Source organism: Pongo abelii, chromosome 2 (assembly GCF_028885655.2).
Source record: "Pongo abelii isolate AG06213 chromosome 2, NHGRI_mPonAbe1-v2.0_pri, whole genome shotgun sequence".
Lineage (NCBI taxonomy): Eukaryota > Metazoa > Chordata > Mammalia > Primates > Hominidae > Pongo > Pongo abelii.
The window spans coordinates 18,505,393-18,524,383 of record NC_085928.1 but is presented as its reverse complement, the minus strand read 5'-3'; the positions used below and the strand labels follow the sequence as shown (position 1 = coordinate 18,524,383).

Genomic DNA, 18,991 nt, shown 5'->3' with positions numbered 1-18,991 from the left:
GCTGGCTCATCCTGCTTTAAATCCCAGCTCTGCATGACCTCGGGCAAATGACTTAAATTCTCTGTGGCCTACCAGCTGTGTAAAACACAAATGTTTGTACTTAATACAAATTACTTCTATCACAGAGAAGTAATTTGTACTTATCTGTGCTTACTAACTGTGTAATTATCACAGTTAAGTAATTTGTATACAATAATAATACAAATAAGTAATTTGTTGTACAAATTATTTAACTTCTCTGTGATAATACTCACCTCAGAGAGTTATTGTTCGGAAAAGATGATCCTGGCCCTGCCGGTGGGCTGTCTGCCTCACACCAATGTGTTATGATTTAGGGAGTGGCGGGCAAGTGCCCTGCCCTCTACCTCTGCCCCACTGACGTGCCTAGAAATAGCTCTGTGTGGTTTCTGCCACTCCTTTGGGTGGAGAGGCCATATGGTGCTGGAACCATCTTGGTTCCAGGCCCGGCTCTGCCACTTCCACCAACGGAATCTCTACAGGTCATTTTCTTTTTCTAATATGCAGTTTCTTTGTGAATTTGGGAAGTTGAACATCTCCAAAGTTGGACTTGACTCCTAGCCCCAAGATTCTACAAAATGATAGTACTCTCCAGAGGAAACTTCTTCTTCCCTTCTGCCCATTAAATGGACACTTAATATATAGTATTATCTCAGTCCTGTGGTAGGCACTGGGGATTCAAAAATGAAAAGAGAAAGCTTTTGCTCTCAAGTCACTCAGAATCTTCTAGGGAGACACACATGTCCACAGATAATTCCAACACAATGAGGAGTTTCTGGCCACCCAGAGATGCAGGACTTCTGCCTTGGTTATTACTAACATCCTATCACGGGAAGTGGGAGAGGTGCAGGAAATAGTTTCCTGATCATGTTTGGCTCAAAGAGGGACAGTGTGTTTCAATGCACTCTGGTTAACAAAAAAGAAAGTGTATTTATTTTCATTGAGAAGAAGAAACCGAAAACTCTGGCATTTAAATAAATAAGGAAGAATTTATTTTTCCTTTTCAGGTCATGAGGCTAGTTAATGATTAGTGAAATCCACGTGGGTGTTTTCTGAGAGGCTGGGTTATATGATCTCTTTGGCTTTAGGGAATTACTCCGTACTAGCTCTGAGATTTCCAGCTCAGCAATGCCCCCAGGTCCCTGGGAGAGCTGCTTCTGGGTGGGGGGCCTCCTTTTGTGGCTCAGCGTTGGAAGTTCAGGTAAGCCAGGGCTCAGGCCTTGGGAGGGACTTATTTCAGTCAATGATCATATTTCTCCAACTACTTATGCAGTACTAACTTTTGGAAGATCCCCTAAAAGCCTTTTGCCTCTTCTGAGGTGAATTTAAAAGAGTAAGGGAAAAAACCCCTTTTATCATAATCGGAATGATGGTAAACAGGTCACAAAATCTGAACTTTCCCTGGTTATCCGACTCATTTTTCTAAAGCCCACATAAAAAAACCCTTTCACCTTGCACAAGCCAGGACCAACTGTAAGAAAATAAAATTTGGTTAATTCTAAGATATTCATTTTTCACCCCATAAATATCCACCATTCCAAGATATATTTAATTTTAAAATTTAGGTTTTCCAAACTAATACGATTTTGTCACTGAGATTGTTAGATGTCCTTTCTAATCCAGCAGCCTAACTCAAGTGGTTCGTCATCCCAGCTGGGTGATGGGAACTAGTCCCTGCTAACCTCAGATGCCCCTGGGAAAACTTCCCTCAGATGCCAATTTGCATTTATCTTTCCCCGGTAAAGAAATGACGCACTGATCCCTCTTGCCTAACAGCAAATTAACCTGCTCTACTTTGGGTTCTCAGAAGTTCTCAGAAGACTCCTTCTCACTCTGGTGAGGCCACCCTTAGAAAAATCCCCTCCCTCTGCTCACAATAGCAGGCTGCTTTTCTGTCTTCTCCGCCGGACATTTAATTCTCATTCCCTGGCTCTAGAATATGTCATTGCTTCTGCCTGGAGTTGTTCACATCACCTTTGGATTGATTTCTGTTCTTTGCATCTTCCAAGGGGGCTTCTGTATTCCTATCTCCCTTGCACTCATTCTTTTTCTGCTCAGCACCCCTCCCTGCTACAAAGTTCCACTGGGTGACTGCATGCTCTCCTTACACTCATGGGTGGTTTTTCAGAGGTGCTGTTGAGCTCTGTATGTGCTTTCTCCTACCTCAATTAGTTGTTCCTAAAAGGTGAGGATTTGAAGCTTCTGTCTCTTTTAACATAGTTAGTGCTGTGCTCTGTGTAGAGCAGATGTCCAGTGAATATTGCTGGCATTGATGCTTAGAGGAGGCAATGGGTTGAGCTGATGGGGAATAGGCTGTGTCTGGGTCGGGCTAACCTGGACTGGAATCCTGGCTCTGTTTCTTTGTAGCTATGTGACCTTGAGGAAGTGGCTTTCTTTACCTGTAGCTAGAGATGATCCTTACCAGATAGGAATGCTGTAAGGACTGAATGAGATCATCTGTGCACAGTGTCTGACTTTTGCAGTTGCTTATTCCCTTGTGATTTTATTATTAGCAAATTGTTGTCTAGGCTGATGGAAGTGGAGGGAACAGGGCTGTCATGCGCCACCTTGGAGAGAAGGTGGGAGGTATCACCTAGGAGAGCTGTGGGTCCCGTTCTGAGAAGTGGGCTTGGCAGGCCTACTTTGTCCCTGCTCAGGAGCCCCAGGCCTCCTTAGGGGCTGGAAAGCATTTGCTAGTTGTCCTGATTTGAAGGTTGAGGAGTGGGAGGACTATAGCAAATTGGCATCAAACTCTTTTTGGAAGCTCATCTGTCGGTAAGCCTGGGGCCTCTGTCACACAGATAAGAGAAGCTCAGAAATTCTGAACCAGGTAGCAGGGTTAGGGTCAGGGCAGAAGCTGATCAGGTTCCAGCCACATATGTGGGAATCATTCTAGATGCTCTGGGCAGGAAGTGGGCTTATAATAACATGTTAGCAGGGCCTGGGTATTTCCTTGCCTGGTCCTCTTGCCTTTGTTTGTCTCTGGTATCTTTCTTTTCTCACTTACCCAGTGAGGCATTCTCTATTTCCCATCTGCTTCTCTTCCTTTCCCACCTTAACTGAGTGTTTCACTGTGAACAGCGACAATATTTATTAAGTTAATGTTCTTTATTCTTACTTTTAGTAGTGCTATCTCAGAAATTAAGTGAGTTGGTGGATAGGCAGAGATAGAAGTGTGTGTGTGTGTGCGTGTGTGTGTGTGTGTGTGTGTGTGTGTGTGGCTGGGAGGGATAGAAATATGCCAAAGGGAAAAGGACAAAGGATGTAATTGTCTTCAGACAGCCTAGATGAAGTAGGTGGAAAGAAAGAGGATGCCGGATGCAGAGAGCTCAAGGTAAAGGAAAGGAAGAGCTCAAATGATCGGGAGGGAGGAGGTTCAGGAGGTATCTAGGTGCCTGCTGTCACACAAGGGCAGTAGCTGACCCACATGGGCCTCTTGGAAGTTCAGCCTCCACTCACTTTCCTGGCTGTGTGCCCACACAATCTTTCATGACAACCCCAGTCACACCTAGCTTTTCCTTGGACTGTGGAGCTTTAGATTGTTGAGTTCCTTGATCAACCTGGCCCTTGAGCTTCCAGGCCGGCTCAGGCATCCTCTCTTCCAAGTGGGTGCACAAGTCTTCCTCCATCTGGGGTAGGTGGTCTTTCTTTGTGTTCTCTCAGTACCTATGTTTCCTGGTCACAGATCTTACATCCCTATTTGCTGTGGGGCCTGCTTATTTTCCCTTTCTCCGCTAGACTTTGAGCTCCCAAAGGGCAGTTATGGCTGGTGTCTTCTTCATCCTTGAATCCCCAGAGCCTCACCCAGGCCCAGGCACACAGGACACATTCAATAAGCCAAAAGCCTTGGTAACTGAGAAGAAAGAAATTGAGCAGGCTGCAGTCCTCATCTCTACTTCCTGACATTGGGGCAGATTGATTAAATGACACTCGTCCTGAAACAATTCAGCCAAAGAAGGGTTCCAGAGGGTGGCCCATTTCAGAGACACTCCTGGCTGCTGATGCCTCAATCCACAGGTCATCTGATAGCACAGCTCTGTCTGTGGGGAGCCCAGGGCTCAAGGGGGTGGCAGGAAGTTCAGTGGCCCATAGTGCTGAGCTGGTGGCAGAAGCAGCCTGTAACACCACCCTCTGTAAGGCCAGCCTGGGCCTGAAGGTGGTGCTGCACCCTGCATGCGTGGCAGAGCCACCCTCAAGTCAGCTATTGGGAGGGGGTCTCCGCCCTCCTCCCCTCCTGCAGTGTCTTCCCGAGGAGCCTGGAGGAGGGCGCCCACTTCCCGACATATGCACCGATGGCTCCTCTGTCATCTCCACATTTGATAACAAAGTGTCTGATGTGGTTTTGTGCCAACTCTGTCACTGCCAGAGCACCCATCCCTTCTTGGTCCAGGCCACACAATCAAAACTGTTTTAGCAAAATAACACTTCCACGAAACAAAAGCCCATGGGGGATACCGATCTACAGAACACACCTGAGACAGGTGCAGGTGGGAGTGTAGAGGAGCACATTTCCAGCATTTGCAGATCACAGAGGCCACCCATGGGAACCATGAGCAGCCCGGGCGGGTGAAGGGAGCTCTGTCATATATGCCCGAGAGTCACTTTCCATTATGGAAACATGGGTGTTACCAGGCTTTACTCACCCTTCTCTAACACTTCTTCAGTGTCAAAGACTCAAGAATAGAAAACTATAGGCTCTTTTCAGACTCAGACAAGCCAGTATTTCATTCTGCACCCCTCATTTCTATTGTTTATAAACCTCTGGTCAGCCTGCATAGATACTCATCTGTCACTGTTCTTTGGTTGGAGTGGTAGCTAGGTAGAGGCACTATCTGAATATGCTTCCCTATTTATCAGCTTCAAATACTGGCAATTTTCTTCTCTCCCTTTTCAAACTTTATAAATTTTATCCCATTGCATTGTCTTGTTTCAGTGGTTAGGACTAGGACCTCTAGCACAATATTTAATAGAAGCAGTGATAGCAGACATTTCTTATCTGTTCCCTGTTCTAAATGGAATACTTCTAGTATTTCCCGGTAAATCTAACCCTTACTATAGGCTTTTAGTAGATATCCTTTCTTATGTTAAAGAGTGTTGAATTTTGTCAAGTGTTCTTTTTTTCTGCTCATCCATTGAGATGAGCATATGGTTTTTCTTCTTTAGTTTGTTCATACGTGAATTATATTAATACTTTTTCTAATGTTAAAACAGCCTTTAATTCTTTGCAAAGAATTGGCCCATGGCCCAGCAAACCTTGCTGGGCCATGATGTACTTTGTGGTCTTGTTATCCTGGATGGATTTAGATTTGCTGATATTTTATCTTAGATTTCTGTTTATGTTTATAAATGAAAGTAGCCTTTAGTTTTTCCTTCTCCCCTGTCCTTTGCACTTTTGGTACATTGGATATTCTCATAGAATGAACTGGAATCCTGTCTCCCATTTTCTATTCCTGGAACAGCATGTGTAAGCTAGGGATCAATAGAATTCCTCTGTGAAACTCTCAGGTCTCTTAGACTTTTCTGAGGGATAGTTTTGAAACTAGTGTTTCAATTCCTTTATGCTATAGTTTTACATTTGATTTTCTGTTTTTCCTTCTTGACTAAGTTTCGGTAAGTTACATTTTTCTAGGAAATGATCCATTTTCTAGCAAAATATCAGTATTTTCAGTTTGGGGTAGATATAAACTTTTTTATGGTGTAAGGAAATCTACTGTCTGTATTTATATCCCCTTTTTATTCCTGATATTGTTTACTTTTAACTTCCTTTTGTTCTCTTATTCTGTCTTATCAAAAGTACATCTAGCTCATTATTCTTTTCAAAGAGCCAGTTTTGGGTACTGGCTCTTTGTGTGACAGGTACTATTTTAGGCAGTAGAGTGAACAAAATGGATTTTAAAAATCCCTACTTTGTTCAAAAGTACATTCTAATGTGGACGGACCACTAATAGACAATAAGTATAATAACTTGGCAAATTCCATAGTAGATTAGAAGGTGATGATTGCTAACAAATAAATAGACCAGGGTAAGGATGATTGAGAGAAATGAGGTGAGGAACACAAGCAGGTTACAACTGAAATAGGATGTGAGAGTAGAGAAGAGAGCACTTGACAAGCAAAGACTTGAAGGAGGGGAAGGAACTGCCATGTAGATACATAAGGGAAATGCATTCCAGGCAGAAGGAAGAGCTGGGCAAAGACCCTCAGGCAGGAAGCCATTTAGAGTGAGGAAGGGCAAGGAGAACAACTGGCTGCAATAGTGAGTGATTGCAGCATAAGGCAAAGGACTCTTGGAGTGGGGTGGATTAGTTCAGTTAGGGCCTTAGAGTCCATTGTTAGGACTTCAGTTTTCAATCTGAGTGAAAAGGCTTGGAGACTTTTGCACAGAGATGTAACATGACTTGACTGACTTAAAAAAAAAATCGTGACTGCTGTGTTGCAAATAGACTGAAGTGGCCAAAAGAGAGGGCAAGAAATGCAGTTGCAGGCTATGGCAGCAGCTGTGAGAGATGATGGTGGCTTGGACCAAGGTGGTGAGAAGGGTTAGATTCTGAATATTTCATTCTGATGGTCAAGCCAACAGAACTTACCAATTGTATGTGGGATGTGAGAGATAGGGAAGAGTCAAAGATAAACCAGGCAACTTTGCAAAGCCTGAGAAATTGTAATGACTAAGTTGCTACCAATGTTGCTCATATTTCCTTATTTTCTATTTCTTCAATTTCAACTATTACCTTTATATTTCTTTCCCTACATTTTATTTGGAATTACTGTGGTATTCTTTTCTGAGTTAAAATATTAACTTATCTAATCTAAGTCTTTCCCTCCCCCGCCCTGCCACCAACATTTGCATGTAAGGTTACACATTTTTCCCTATTAAAATTTTAAATTTTAGGCACATTAAAATTTTAAAGAGTTTATTTGAACAAACAGTGATTTATGGTTTGGGCTGCTTCACACTGCAAGTGGCTCAGGGCTCCACCAAAGGGATGTGAGGAAGAAATTTTATAAGGTGCCTATGAATGAAGCAAGGCAAAGAAAATATTTGATTGATTAAAGTAGAGCAGTATCTTAAGGTCCCTAGTCAGAGGTTAGTTGGAAGCTTCTGAGTGGTAAAGCTTAAGTCTCAGTTTCCTAGGACACAGATCTTCACTATGAGTTGGGGTGTGGTGAGCTTCTGTGGGAACTCAATCACTAGAGCTTCCTCAGTCTAATGGCTTCCCAAATAATTATTTTAACAACCCAAGTGCTGTTTTAGCTACTCCTTGCAAGTTTTGATATGTGCTGGTTTTATTGTCATTTAGTTTTTAATATTCTGTACTTTTTATTGTGATTATTCTTTAACCCATACATTCCTTAGAAGGTTAAAAGGGTGTTTTTCTGTTGGTAGGAGTGTAAATTAGTATAGCCACTATGGAGAATAGGATGGAGGCTCCTCGGAAAACTAAAAATAGAACTTCCATATGATCCAGCAATTCCACTACTGGGTATATATCCAAAAGAAAGGAAAGGAAATCAGTATATCAAAGAGACATCTGCACTCTCATGTTTATTTCAGCACTGTTCACAATAGCCAAGATATAGAACCAACCTAAGAGCCCATCAACTAATGAATGAATAAAAAAAGAAGATGTGGTATATATACACAAAGGAATACTATTCAGCCTTTAAAAAGAAGGAAATCCTGTCATTTGCAGCAACATGGGTGGAACTGGAGGCCATTATGTTAAGTGAAATAAGCCAAGCACAGAAAGACAAATATCACATTTTCAAATATCACATATGCAGGAGCTAAAAAAGTGGATTCCTGATGATAGAGAGTAGTAGATTGTGGCTCCCAGAGGCTGAGAAGGGGAGAGGAGTTGGGAATGAAGGGGAGAAAAGAATATACATGTATTTATTACCACTTAACTGTACACTTAAAAAAGGTAAAGATGATAATTTATATTTGTTTTACCTGAATATAAAAAATTTTAAAAAATCTTGAGCAAGCTTCAGCAATATATGTCCATGAGGAATTGTGCCCAGGAGTTTCTCTTTGTATGGGCTGGTAAAAATACCACAGGCACATGGGATGGTCTTGTCCTATTGAAAAAAAAGGGAGGGGGTGTTTTTACACTTCCAAATGTATATTAAAATAATTTTTGTTATTGATTTCTAGTTTTATTACATTTTATTTCGATGATATTGATTCTTTGGTGATTATTTGGGCCTGCTTTGTGACATATTATGCTCATTTAAAAGGACTCAAACTCTCTGACGGATGCAGGCTGCCTTATATGAACAATAGAGCAGATTGACTCATTAATGTGGTTTGCATCTCATGCTGAAACACAGTCTTTGCATCTTTTCTTTAAAGAGCCAAATGCTGGGGGAGGCTGATAAAATGATGGAGTCAGGCATTAGCTCTCTCATGTGCTGTGGGAGTTCAAGCCGCAGGCTGAAGAGCTTAGGGCCCGCACTCTCAGAGTGGGCTTCATCCCAGGAGCCTCCAAACCTGCCTGCTTGGTCTGCCTCTGCAAGGGGATTGGGGACAAAGTCTGGGGCTCAGAAGCAGTGATGGGGAAACCTCTAGTCTACCACAGCGATGCTCCAAAAGGCCTCATGGCTTGAGGTATTCTCCACAGGTGGGGTTCCCACAATTCACTCGTAGCACCATATCCCAGAGCATCCCAGATCCACACTCCTGTTGTATGTGGGCTCCCAGTTACCTCTGATAGCAGATAATCACACCAGAAATCTAAAGTTACTATCTTCCTCGACAAAGGGGCCCACACAAATCAAAGTCTGCAATCTGGACGTCTCCTCTGAACCTCTGAACCTCTGATTCTGTGAATCACTTTGTCTGGTGGCAGCGATGCCGTGTGGGACTGTGTTCTGCGGGTCAGCGTGTACCCTGCTGCTCCTGCCAGTCTCCCTATGGGATGCATGGAAGTCAGGGACCACACCTCTGCACCACAGAAGTGGGGATCGGGGTGTGATGCTGGGTGCTGAAAATGGGCCAGATTTTCAGCTCCCTGGGAAGCAGGAGTTTCATGTTGCCTTTTCTGTTCAGTGTTTTTTAAAGGCCTGCAGTTACCTTGGCCAGAGAATTTCCATTGTAAAGGTATCTATTGTAAGGTGCTGTGAAGTAGGTGAGGCTTGTTAAGGCTCTTCTCTGCCATCTGTCTAGGCCATGGGCTGGGCACTGGAAGGCTATGGCAGGGCTCTTGACTGCTCATAAGGACAAGAAGTGATTAGGTGGGGCTAAAGGGTTGGAAATCCTTCTGGGAGGGAGTGTTCAGACTAGAGTGAGGCTAGTCCCCAGGGCAACTGTTCATTTGGCTGCCCAGGGTTCTATGTAGAATTCTCTACTAGTTTGCTAGGGATACCATAACGAAGTGCCACGGACTGGGTGGCTTGAACAATGGAAATGTATTGCCTCACAATTCTGGAGGCTGGAAGTCTGAGATCAAGATGTTGGCAGTGTTAGTTCCTTCAGGGCAATGAGCAAAGGATCTGTTCCAGGACCCTGTCCTTGGCCTGTGGATGGCCACTGTCTCCCTATGTCTTTACAACATCCTCCCTCTGTCTGTGTCCAAATTTCCTCTTTATATAAAGACAATAATCATATTGATTTAGACCCACTCTGTTGGCCTCTTTTTAACCTTTGTGAAGATCCCATCTCCAAATACAGTCACATTTTGAAGTATTGGGGTTTAAGATTTCAACATATGAATTTTGGGGGATGAGACTCAGTTCAGCCCAGAACAACAGCCGTTTCACCATGGCCTTTAATCTCATCTAGTTGAGCAATATTCCTTCTCTGCTATTTTGTCCTTAGGCATGAAAAATATCCACACAGCTTCATTACAGAAGTGATGTAGGCTGTAATGAATGAGTGATTATTGCACTAGCTGATGTATAATAAACCCCATGCCTGCAGGCCCCTGTTTCTTGCTTCCTTCCAAGGTCATCTTTCTTCCTTCTAAGAACAGATGACCTCACCTTGGATGTTTCTTGTTTTGTTTTGTTTTCCTCTAGGGGATGCACCTCCTACCCCACAGCCAAATTGCGCTGACTTCCAGAGCGCCAACCTTTTTGAAGGCACCGATCTCAAAGTCCAGTTTCTCCTCTTTGTCCCTTCGAATCCTAGCTGTGGGCAGCTAGTAGAAGGAAGCAGTGACCTCCAAAACTCTGGGTTCAATGCCACTCTGGGAACCAAACTAATTATCCATGGATTCAGGTGGGAGTTAAATAACCAACAGGACCTCTCAGCTAAGAATGATCAAGTAGCCATAATACCATAAGAAGTTAGTGGGCAACAAGAGGAGGAATGAATTTACCAATGGTCACATGTTCCATCCCTCATATCCTGCTGTCTTTAATAGGGTCTCATGTCAACATGCACACATGGTGTTCATTCTTATTGGTCATATACGTTACTTCTCCACCCAGTCTTGTCTACACACTCACGAACAGTACATGTCTGTGACTGGACAAATCTCCATACACAGAGCCTTTATTACCCAGGGTTGTATTTCCCTTCTTCACTTCTTCCTTGGTTTTATGACCTAAGAAACTTCCATTTATGGGTGCTACTTCCGTCGTACCCAGAGGTTATGGGTGTGGTGGAGCTATGCACTTCTCTTCTTCAATTTCTCTGATACTCTCCAGTCCACATTTTGTTGTAATATATAGTCACTGAGTCTCAATTCCAATCACCATCCTTTCTTTGAACAGCTTTTCTCCAAAGCCCATCTATAGGGCTAGAAACAGAGAAAGGTTTCTGGGAGGAAAGAGGGAGAGAATATGGTAAAGTAACAGCACTATGGAGCAAGTAGAATTGGGGCACCCAATGAAAAGGTAGACACAAAGCCTGTGCACAAAGGACCACCATTTCCTGATCTCTGGCCTGTCTCGGCCTCTCAGGTCCCTGGACTCCAGGGACTCAGCGACATGTTTCCTTAGGCATCTCTCCCTGCTCTTGTGCCAAAGCCTCTCCTCTAGCACATCTCATATTCCACCACTTTCCAAGGCTGTGTATGTACCTCCAACCCAGGGGTAGCTAATAGAGGTGGAGAGCTCGTCAGGCAAGGCACTCTGTCTGCTCTTAAATCCCGCAACCCCATTCCCTGGCACACACCCAGTCCACGCTCCTCTGTCCACACGAGCGTGCTCTCTTTGCTTCTATACTGGGAGCCATCAGAAAACTTATTTCCTGATCCCAATCTGTTGGGAAAGATTTCCAAATATTTTTCTATCATTTTCCTTTTCCTGGAAAAGTCCCATTATACTGTAAGTTCCAGAAGGTTAAGGACTATATCTTATTTGTCTTTATTTTTTGGAAAGCACCTAGCATACTGCTTGGCCCATAGGTACTCAATAAATGCTTGCTGAATAAATCAATGGGTGAATGAGAGAAAGAAAGGGAGAAGGAAGGAAAAAGAAAGAGAAAGGAAGAAAGGAAATAAAGGAAGAAAGAAAGAAAGAGAGAGAGAGAAAGAAAGAGAGAGAAAGAAAGAAAGAAAAGAAAGAAAGAAAGAAAGAAAGAAAAAGAAAAATGTCCACAAAGAAAGAGCCTATATTTTAGAATGAGAATTAAGATTGCAAATCTTAACTCTAGGGCATAACTCTAGGGCATATTTCTTTTCCACAAATAATACAAATGGAGCGATGCAATGTATACAGTTTATGTGGTTTATGCATTGTGCAAAGGTGCCTGACAAAAGGCTTATGAGGCTGAAATCCAACCTGAGTTCTGAACCCTGGCATGAGGCTGCATCTACCTGGAACAAAAGGCAAAGTTTTATAATTTACACAAAGACTGCATATGTGCTGGCGGAAGGGCTGGCAACTTTGGAATTGTGTCCTCCCTATGCTCCAAGTGCTATGTAATAAACTCATATGCGCCCTTCTCTAGTTTTGACTTCTTTTCTGGGTTTGAGATTAATAGAGGTTTCCATGACAATGAATATCCACTTGGCAGGTAATTTTTCCATCCTTTTTTGGCCCCCTGTCTAGGGTTTTAGGAACAAAGCCTTCCTGGATTGATAAATTCATTAGAACCCTTCTGCTTGCAACGAATGCTAATGTGATTGCCGTGGACTGGATTTATGGGTCTACAGGAGTCTACTTCTCAGCTGTGAAAAATGTGATTAAGCTGAGCCTTGAGATCTCCCTTTTCCTCAATAAACTCCTGGTAGGTGCAGAAGAGCTTAGGGTGAGTTTGGGCTGTGTATGAGGAGAGAGGGTCAGAAAGACAAAAGCACTGCCTGAGGAGGCTTAGGATGGAAGCAGAGAAACCAGGTAGCTCAGTGGTCTTGGGTTCAAATCTTGACTTTGCCACTCACAGCACTGACCTCGGGCAGGTTATTGAATATTCTGAGCTTCCCACTGCTCCTCTGTAAAATGTGTCATGGCACTTTAGACAGCGAATGCAGATGGCCTGGCACTTAGTTGTCCCTCAAGAGAGAATGGCCGTGGTCGTTACTCACATACTTTGGGCACCAAAAGGAGAGTAAGGGGGTTGTCAGGGTGGGGAGCCCAGGAAGAGAAAAAGTGATTAACAATGAGAGTGCTGTCCTTTTTCCCTCCAAAGTAAGTGTGGTGAGTGTGTCATGCCCAGGGCCTCGGCTTCTGAAGCTTTGGGGGAAAGCCTGCCGCTGTGAAGCCAGCAGACTCTGTGGCCCATGGGGAACTCACTGTCCCTGCTCTTCTAGGTGCTGGGTGTGTCGGAATCCTCAATCCACATCATTGGTGTTAGCCTGGGGGCCCACGTTGGGGGCATGGTGGGACAGCTCTTCGGAGGCCAGCTGGGACAGATCACAGGTAACATTCCCCCTACTCATCCTCCAGGCTTTAGAGATAGAGAAAGCTTGCCCTGAAAATGTCTCTTCTAAAGCAAGCAGAGGGGAGGACAGAGCCTTTGTTCTTATGATCAAATCACCTATTACCACTAAAATTTATTTATTGTGGTTCTTTTGCATAAAATGGTATTGTGTTATTATTGCATGATTTCTAATATCAATGGGAGAGGCCATGTATTTCTTCTTTTACTTTTTATTTGTAAATTTCTTATTTAAAAAAACTTTTAGATTCAGGGTTTACGTGTGCAGGTTTATTACATGGGTGTAGCATGTGATGCTGAGGTTGAGGCTTCTAATGATCTCATTGCCCAAGTAGCAATCAGTACTTGATAGGTAGTTTTGCAACCCTTGCCCCTTGCTTTTCCTCCCCCGTTTGAAATCCCCAGTGTCAATTGTTCCCATCTTTGTGTCCATGTGCACCCAATGTTTAGTTCCCACTTACAAGTGAAAACATGCGGTATTTGGTTTTCTGTTTCTGCATTAATTGGCTTAGGAAAATGACCTCCAGCTACATTCATGTTGCTGCAGAGAACATAATTTCATTCTTTTTTATAGCTGTGTAGAATTCCATAGGGTATATGTACCACAGTTTCTACCATTGGTGGGCACCTGGGTTGATTCCAAGTCTTTGCTATTGTGAATAGTGTTGCAATGGATATACTAGTGCAGGTATCCTTTTGGTAGAAGAATTTCTTTTCCTTTGGGTATATATCTAGTAATGGGATTGCTGAGTCAAATGGTGATTTTATTTTTAGTTCTTTGAGGAATCTTCAGATTGCTTTCCATAGTGACTGAACTTATTTACATTCCCACCAACAGTGTATAAGTATTCCCTTTTCTCTGCAGCCTTGCCAACATCTATTTATTTATTTTTTACATTTTTATAATAGCAATTCTAACTGGTGTGAGATGGTATATCATGGTGTGATGATTAGTGATGTTGAGCATTTTTTCATATGTTTGTTAGCCACTTGTATGTCTTCTTTCAAGAAGTCTCTTTTCATGTCCTTCACCCTCATTTTAATGGGGTTATTTGTTTTTTTCTTGTTAATTTGTTCAAGTTCCTTATAGATTCTGGATATTAGTCCTTTGTCAGGTGCATAGTTTGTGAATATTTTCCCTCATTCTGTAGGTTGTCTGTTTACTCCATTGGTTGTTTCTTTTGCTGTACAGAAGGTCTTTAGTTTAATTATGTCTCACTTGTCAATTTTTGTTTTTGTTTCATTTGCTTTTGAGGACTTGGTCATAAATGCTTTGCCTAGGCTAATATTCAGGAGAGTATTTCCTGGATTTTCTTCTAGGATTTTTATAGTTTGAGGTCTTACATTTAAGTCTTTAATCCTTCTTGAGTAACTTTTGTATATGGTGAGAGGTAGGGGTCCAGTTTCATTCTCCTGCATGTGGTCAGCCAGTTTTCCCACACCATTTATCGAATAGGGTATCTTTTCCTCTAAAAAAAGTGTTAATTTTTGTCAACTTTGTCAAAGGTCTGATGGCTGTAGGTGTGCTTCTTTATTTCAGGGGTCCCTATTCTGTTCCATTGGCCTATGTATCTATTTTTGTACCAGTACCATACTGTTTTGGTTACTGTAGGCTTGTAGTATAGTTTGAAATTGGGTAGAGTGATATGCCCAGCTTTATTCTTTTTGCTTAGGATTGCCTTGGCTATTTGGGTTCTTTTTTTGTGCCATATGAATTTTAGAATAGATTTTTATAATCCTGTGAAAAATGACATTGGTAATTTGGTAGGGATAGCATTGAATCTGTAGATTGCTTTGGGCAAAATGGATATTTTAATGATATTTATTCTTCTAACCCTGCACAGAATACAGAATACTTTGGCAAATACTATGCAAAAAGCATAGAATACTTTTCCATTTGTTTGTGTCACCTATGTTTTTTTTAGCAGGGTTTTAGAGTTATAATTGTACAGATCTTTTGCTCTTTTGGTTAGGTGTGTTCTAGGTACTTTATTTTTGTGTGTGACTATCAGAAATGAGATTGCATTCCTGATTTGGCTCTCAGCTTGAATGTTATCGGTACATAGAAATGCAACTGACTTTTGTACACTGATTTTGTGTCCTGAGACTTTGCTGGAGTTGTTTATCAGGTCTAGAAGTCTTTGGTCAAACCTTTAGGGTTCTCTAGAATCATATCATTGATGAAGAGAGACAATTTGACTTCTGCTTTTCCTATTTAGATGCCTTTTATTTCTTTCTCTTGTCTGATTGCTCTGGCAAGCACTTCCCCTTTTATTTCTTTCTCAGCCTCACTTTCTACATCTGTAAAATGGTTGTAACAGCCCACATCTCCTTGGCCTACTGTGGAAATAAACTTTAGACAGTTTTGTTATATACATGTAAAAGTGTGGAGGACTTTATGCTTCCAGAGCCACTCTCAGTTAATAAGGGACTGGAGTTGTGTGGCAAAAGCCCTCAGCTTCCTGGCCTTTTGGTGGGACAATTCTGGGTCTTGTTTTACAGAAGCTCACAAAGGTGCCCCAGCGGGGTGAGAGCCCATGGGGATAACCTACTCACTACTATTTTCCTTTATTCTCTGACCTGTTTTCCCACTCCCTCCCCATGCTTTCTGAGACTTTTTCCCAAATCTACTTTGAACTCTTGTGGCAGGGTCTGCTTTTTGTAGGGGGAAGGGAAGGGATCCAAACTGAGAGATGGGAATAGTAGTATTCACAGTAATCACTGTGTTATGATGAGGACTAGAGTGTGTAAAACTGCCCAGCATAAGGCCTGGTACATAGTAACTGCTCGAAGAAATTTAGCTATTGTTATTACTACATGAAGGTAGTAACAAGCTTTACATTACATTAACTTCTATCAAATAATTGGTGTTATCAAGGTCATCTTTTTTTTTTTTGAGATGGAGTTTCGCCCTGTTGCCCAGGCTGGAGTGCAGTGGCGCGATCTTGGCTCACTGCAACCTCTGTCTCCCGGGTTCATGCCATTCTTCTGCCTCAGCCTCCCAAGTAGCTGGAACTACAGGCGCCCGCCACTACGCCCAGCTAATTTTTTTGTACTTTTAGTAGAGACGGGGTTTCACCATGTTAGCCAGGATGGTCTCGATCTCCTGACCTCGTGATCCGCCTGCCTCGGCATCCCAAAGTGCTGGGATTACAGGCGTGAGTCACCGCGCCCGGCCTCAAGCTCATCTTAGAGCCAGAGAAACTGAGTCATTGAGAGGTTACCTCTAGAGAGACAACAGAGAGTGGGGTTTCCTGAGGAAGATGGTCCTCAGCTAATTCTCCCAACCCTTGGGTCTTTTCAGGGAGGCTCTATGATCTGCACTGGAAGGGTGGGTGGGGTGTGTGGTGGGTCCATGAATGTTCCTGCAGCTGAGAGGAAAGAGGTCCCTCATATCAGTCTCTTCTCACAGGCCTGGACCCCGCTGGACCTGAGTACACCAGGGCTAGTGTGGAAGAGCGCTTGGATGCCGGAGATGCCCTCTTCGTGGAAGCCATCCACACAGACACCGACAGTGAGCTGGGGTGACCTTCCTGGGGTGAGGGAATGAGCTCAAGGCTGTGCCTAGGAGGCTGGCAGCCAGCTCTGTGGCTCTGGGCAGAGATGCCCTGCCCCTCTCTGAGCTTCTGTTGCACAGTGAAGAGTTTACCAAAATGCTATTGAAAGTCTCTTCCAGCTCTGTCTCTGTGACCACTGAGGTGAATGGTTGTATTTTTGGCCACTGTAGGCAAGAGAATTCTCATTTATAGGCCAAAAGTATTTGGTTATGAGTCTCACTTTCTGATTGAAATGAATGCAGTAACAACAGTGCGCTGAGCAGTACTGGGTAGGGCATTGCTGCCTGGCTGACTTACGGGAAAGTCATGAAGCTTCTTTAGGATGGGTGTGCCTGGTCCCAAGGTATGGGGCCATTCCACTCCCCAGCTAGGCAGGCCTGTCACAGCTTCCCTCCTCCCCAGATGACAAGCTTGGGCCTTCAGTCCAGTGGAGAGTAAGAATCTCTCTTCTGGGCCGGGCACGGTGGCTCACGCCTGTAATCCCAGCATTCTGGGAGGCCAAGGCGGGTGGATCAGGAGGTCAGGAGATAGAGACCATCCTGGCTAACACAGTGAAACCCCGTCTCTGCTAAAAATACAAAAAATTAGCCGGGCGTGGTGGCGGGCGCCTGTAGTCCCAGCTACTCGGGAGGCTGAGGCAGGAGAATGGCCTGAACCCAGGAGGCAGAGTTTGCAATAAGCCGACATCGCACTACTGCACTCCAGCCTGGGCGACAGAGCGAGACTCTGGCTCAAAAAAAAAAAAAAAAAGAATCCCTTTTCCAATAGTGACAGGCACAGGAAAGACTCCCCAACTCTCAACCCATTATGACCAAATTAAGTTCTTCTGACCAGTTGGGAAAGGCGGGGGCATTCCTCTTCATGTCTGCTCCACGGCAAATGCCCGTGGGGTCTATGCTTAGTGTGTTGGGTGCAGGGAGAAATAACATCTGTCCCTGACCAGACGAGCTTGCAGCTCAAGTTAAGAGATGTCCACATCTCATTTCCTGTGGTCAGAAGCCTCTTTTTAGCATTTAAGACTCATGATTCTGAAAGAAACACGTGCAGTTGTATTGTCCAACCCTTCTTCCCACCTTTATTTCACAGATAGGAAACCAAAGCCCACAGGCCTCTTCCTAGCTATGTTAGGTGAGTTAAGTTTGTTCATTTAAAAAGTGAATCCTGGTCGGGCGTGGTGGCTCACACCTGTAATCCCAGAACTTTGGGAGGCCAAGGCAGGCGGATCACAAGTTCAGGAGATCGAGATCATCTGGGCTAACACAGTGAAACCCCGTCTCTACTAAAAAAAAAATACAAAAATTTAGTGAGGCGTGGTGGTGGGTGCCTGTAGTCCCAGCTACTCTGGAGGCTGAGGCAGGAGAATGCTGTGAACCCAGGAGGCGGAGCTTGCAGTGAGCGGAGATCGCGCCACTGCACTCCAGCCTGGGTGACAGAGCAAGACTCCGTCTCAAAAAAAAAAAAAAAATAGTGAATCCTTTCTGTCCTTAAATTTGCTAAATATGTGACTTATTAGGTACCCATTTACCTAAGCAAGGCCTCTCAGGCCCCTTCAAAGTTGGAGCCTCTCCCTGATGTGACTTAAAAAAAAAACAACATTCTATTTATTCAATCAATATTTATTAAGCTACGTGGCAGGTGCTGAGAATACGGCAGCAATCAACACATTGAATGAGGTCCCTGCCTACATGGAGCTTACAGGCTACGTGGACCGTAGGAGTCACGAAGGGAAGCCCGGATGCCCATTAGAGAGTGTCTGTAGTAGGGGTCCGGGTGAGAGATGATAGTGGCTTGGGCAAAGGTGGTGGCAGGAAAGACAGAGAGAAGTAGACAGATTCAAAATATGTTTTGGAGGTAGAGCTGACTAGACGCGTGATGGGCTGCATGTGGGGTATGAGGGAAGGGCAAGACTCAAGGATGGCTTCTAGGTCATTGCTTAACCTCCAGGTCGATGGCAGTAACCAAATAATACACAATGAATTTCTTCCAATACTGACAGATGATAGAAGGAGAAAGTCGGGGTCTTCAGCAGCTGGGCCTGAGCCAGTCTGAGGGCTCAACTCTGCCACAGCAGAGGGTCCATGAGTTGGACACAGGGACAGAAAGACGGCAGAGGATGCTCTCTTATCTCAGCTCTGGAGCCACGTCCTATTTCCACTCAGTCAGGAGAGCACAAAGATATGTTTTTGGGGAGACTGTGGAAATGTGACCCCATACACGTTTATCTGAACTATTATTCAAAGGAAAACCAAAACTACTCAATGAGGAAATTTACCAAGTTTATAACATTTACTGAGTTATAAAAACTTGTGTTACAGGATATTTTTCTTGATTTTCTTAGGCAAATATGAGCATCTTACCAACAGAATCTCTTTGGTTCCTTTTAGCATGAAAAATCCCTTTAGAAAACTGGGAGGCTGAGGCGGGTGGATCACCTGAGGTCAAGAGTTCAAGACCAGCCTGGCTAACATGGTGAAACCCTGTCTCTACTAAAAAAAATACAAAAATTAGCCGGGCATGGGGGCATCCACCTGTAATCCCAGCTACTCCTGCTGAAGCAGGAGAATCGCTTGAATCTGGGAGGCGGAGGTTG

At 43.7% G+C, this 18,991-nt stretch overlaps 1 protein-coding gene across 1 annotated transcript in view; it reads left to right on the top strand.

The window, feature by feature from the left end:
* Nucleotides 1-1,118: 1,118 nt before the first annotated feature.
* The window catches only part of PLA1A (phospholipase A1 member A), a 32,150-nt gene continuing 14,277 nt past the window's right edge, over nucleotides 1,119-18,991 (top strand). Inside the window, 5 exon segments of the mRNA NM_001131392.1 lie at nucleotides 1,119-1,219; nucleotides 10,039-10,240; nucleotides 12,019-12,196; nucleotides 12,717-12,825; nucleotides 16,257-16,358. Of these exon segments, the coding sequence (NP_001124864.1) occupies nucleotides 1,147-1,219; nucleotides 10,039-10,240; nucleotides 12,019-12,196; nucleotides 12,717-12,825; nucleotides 16,257-16,358 (664 nt within the window). The 5' untranslated portion in view covers nucleotides 1,119-1,146.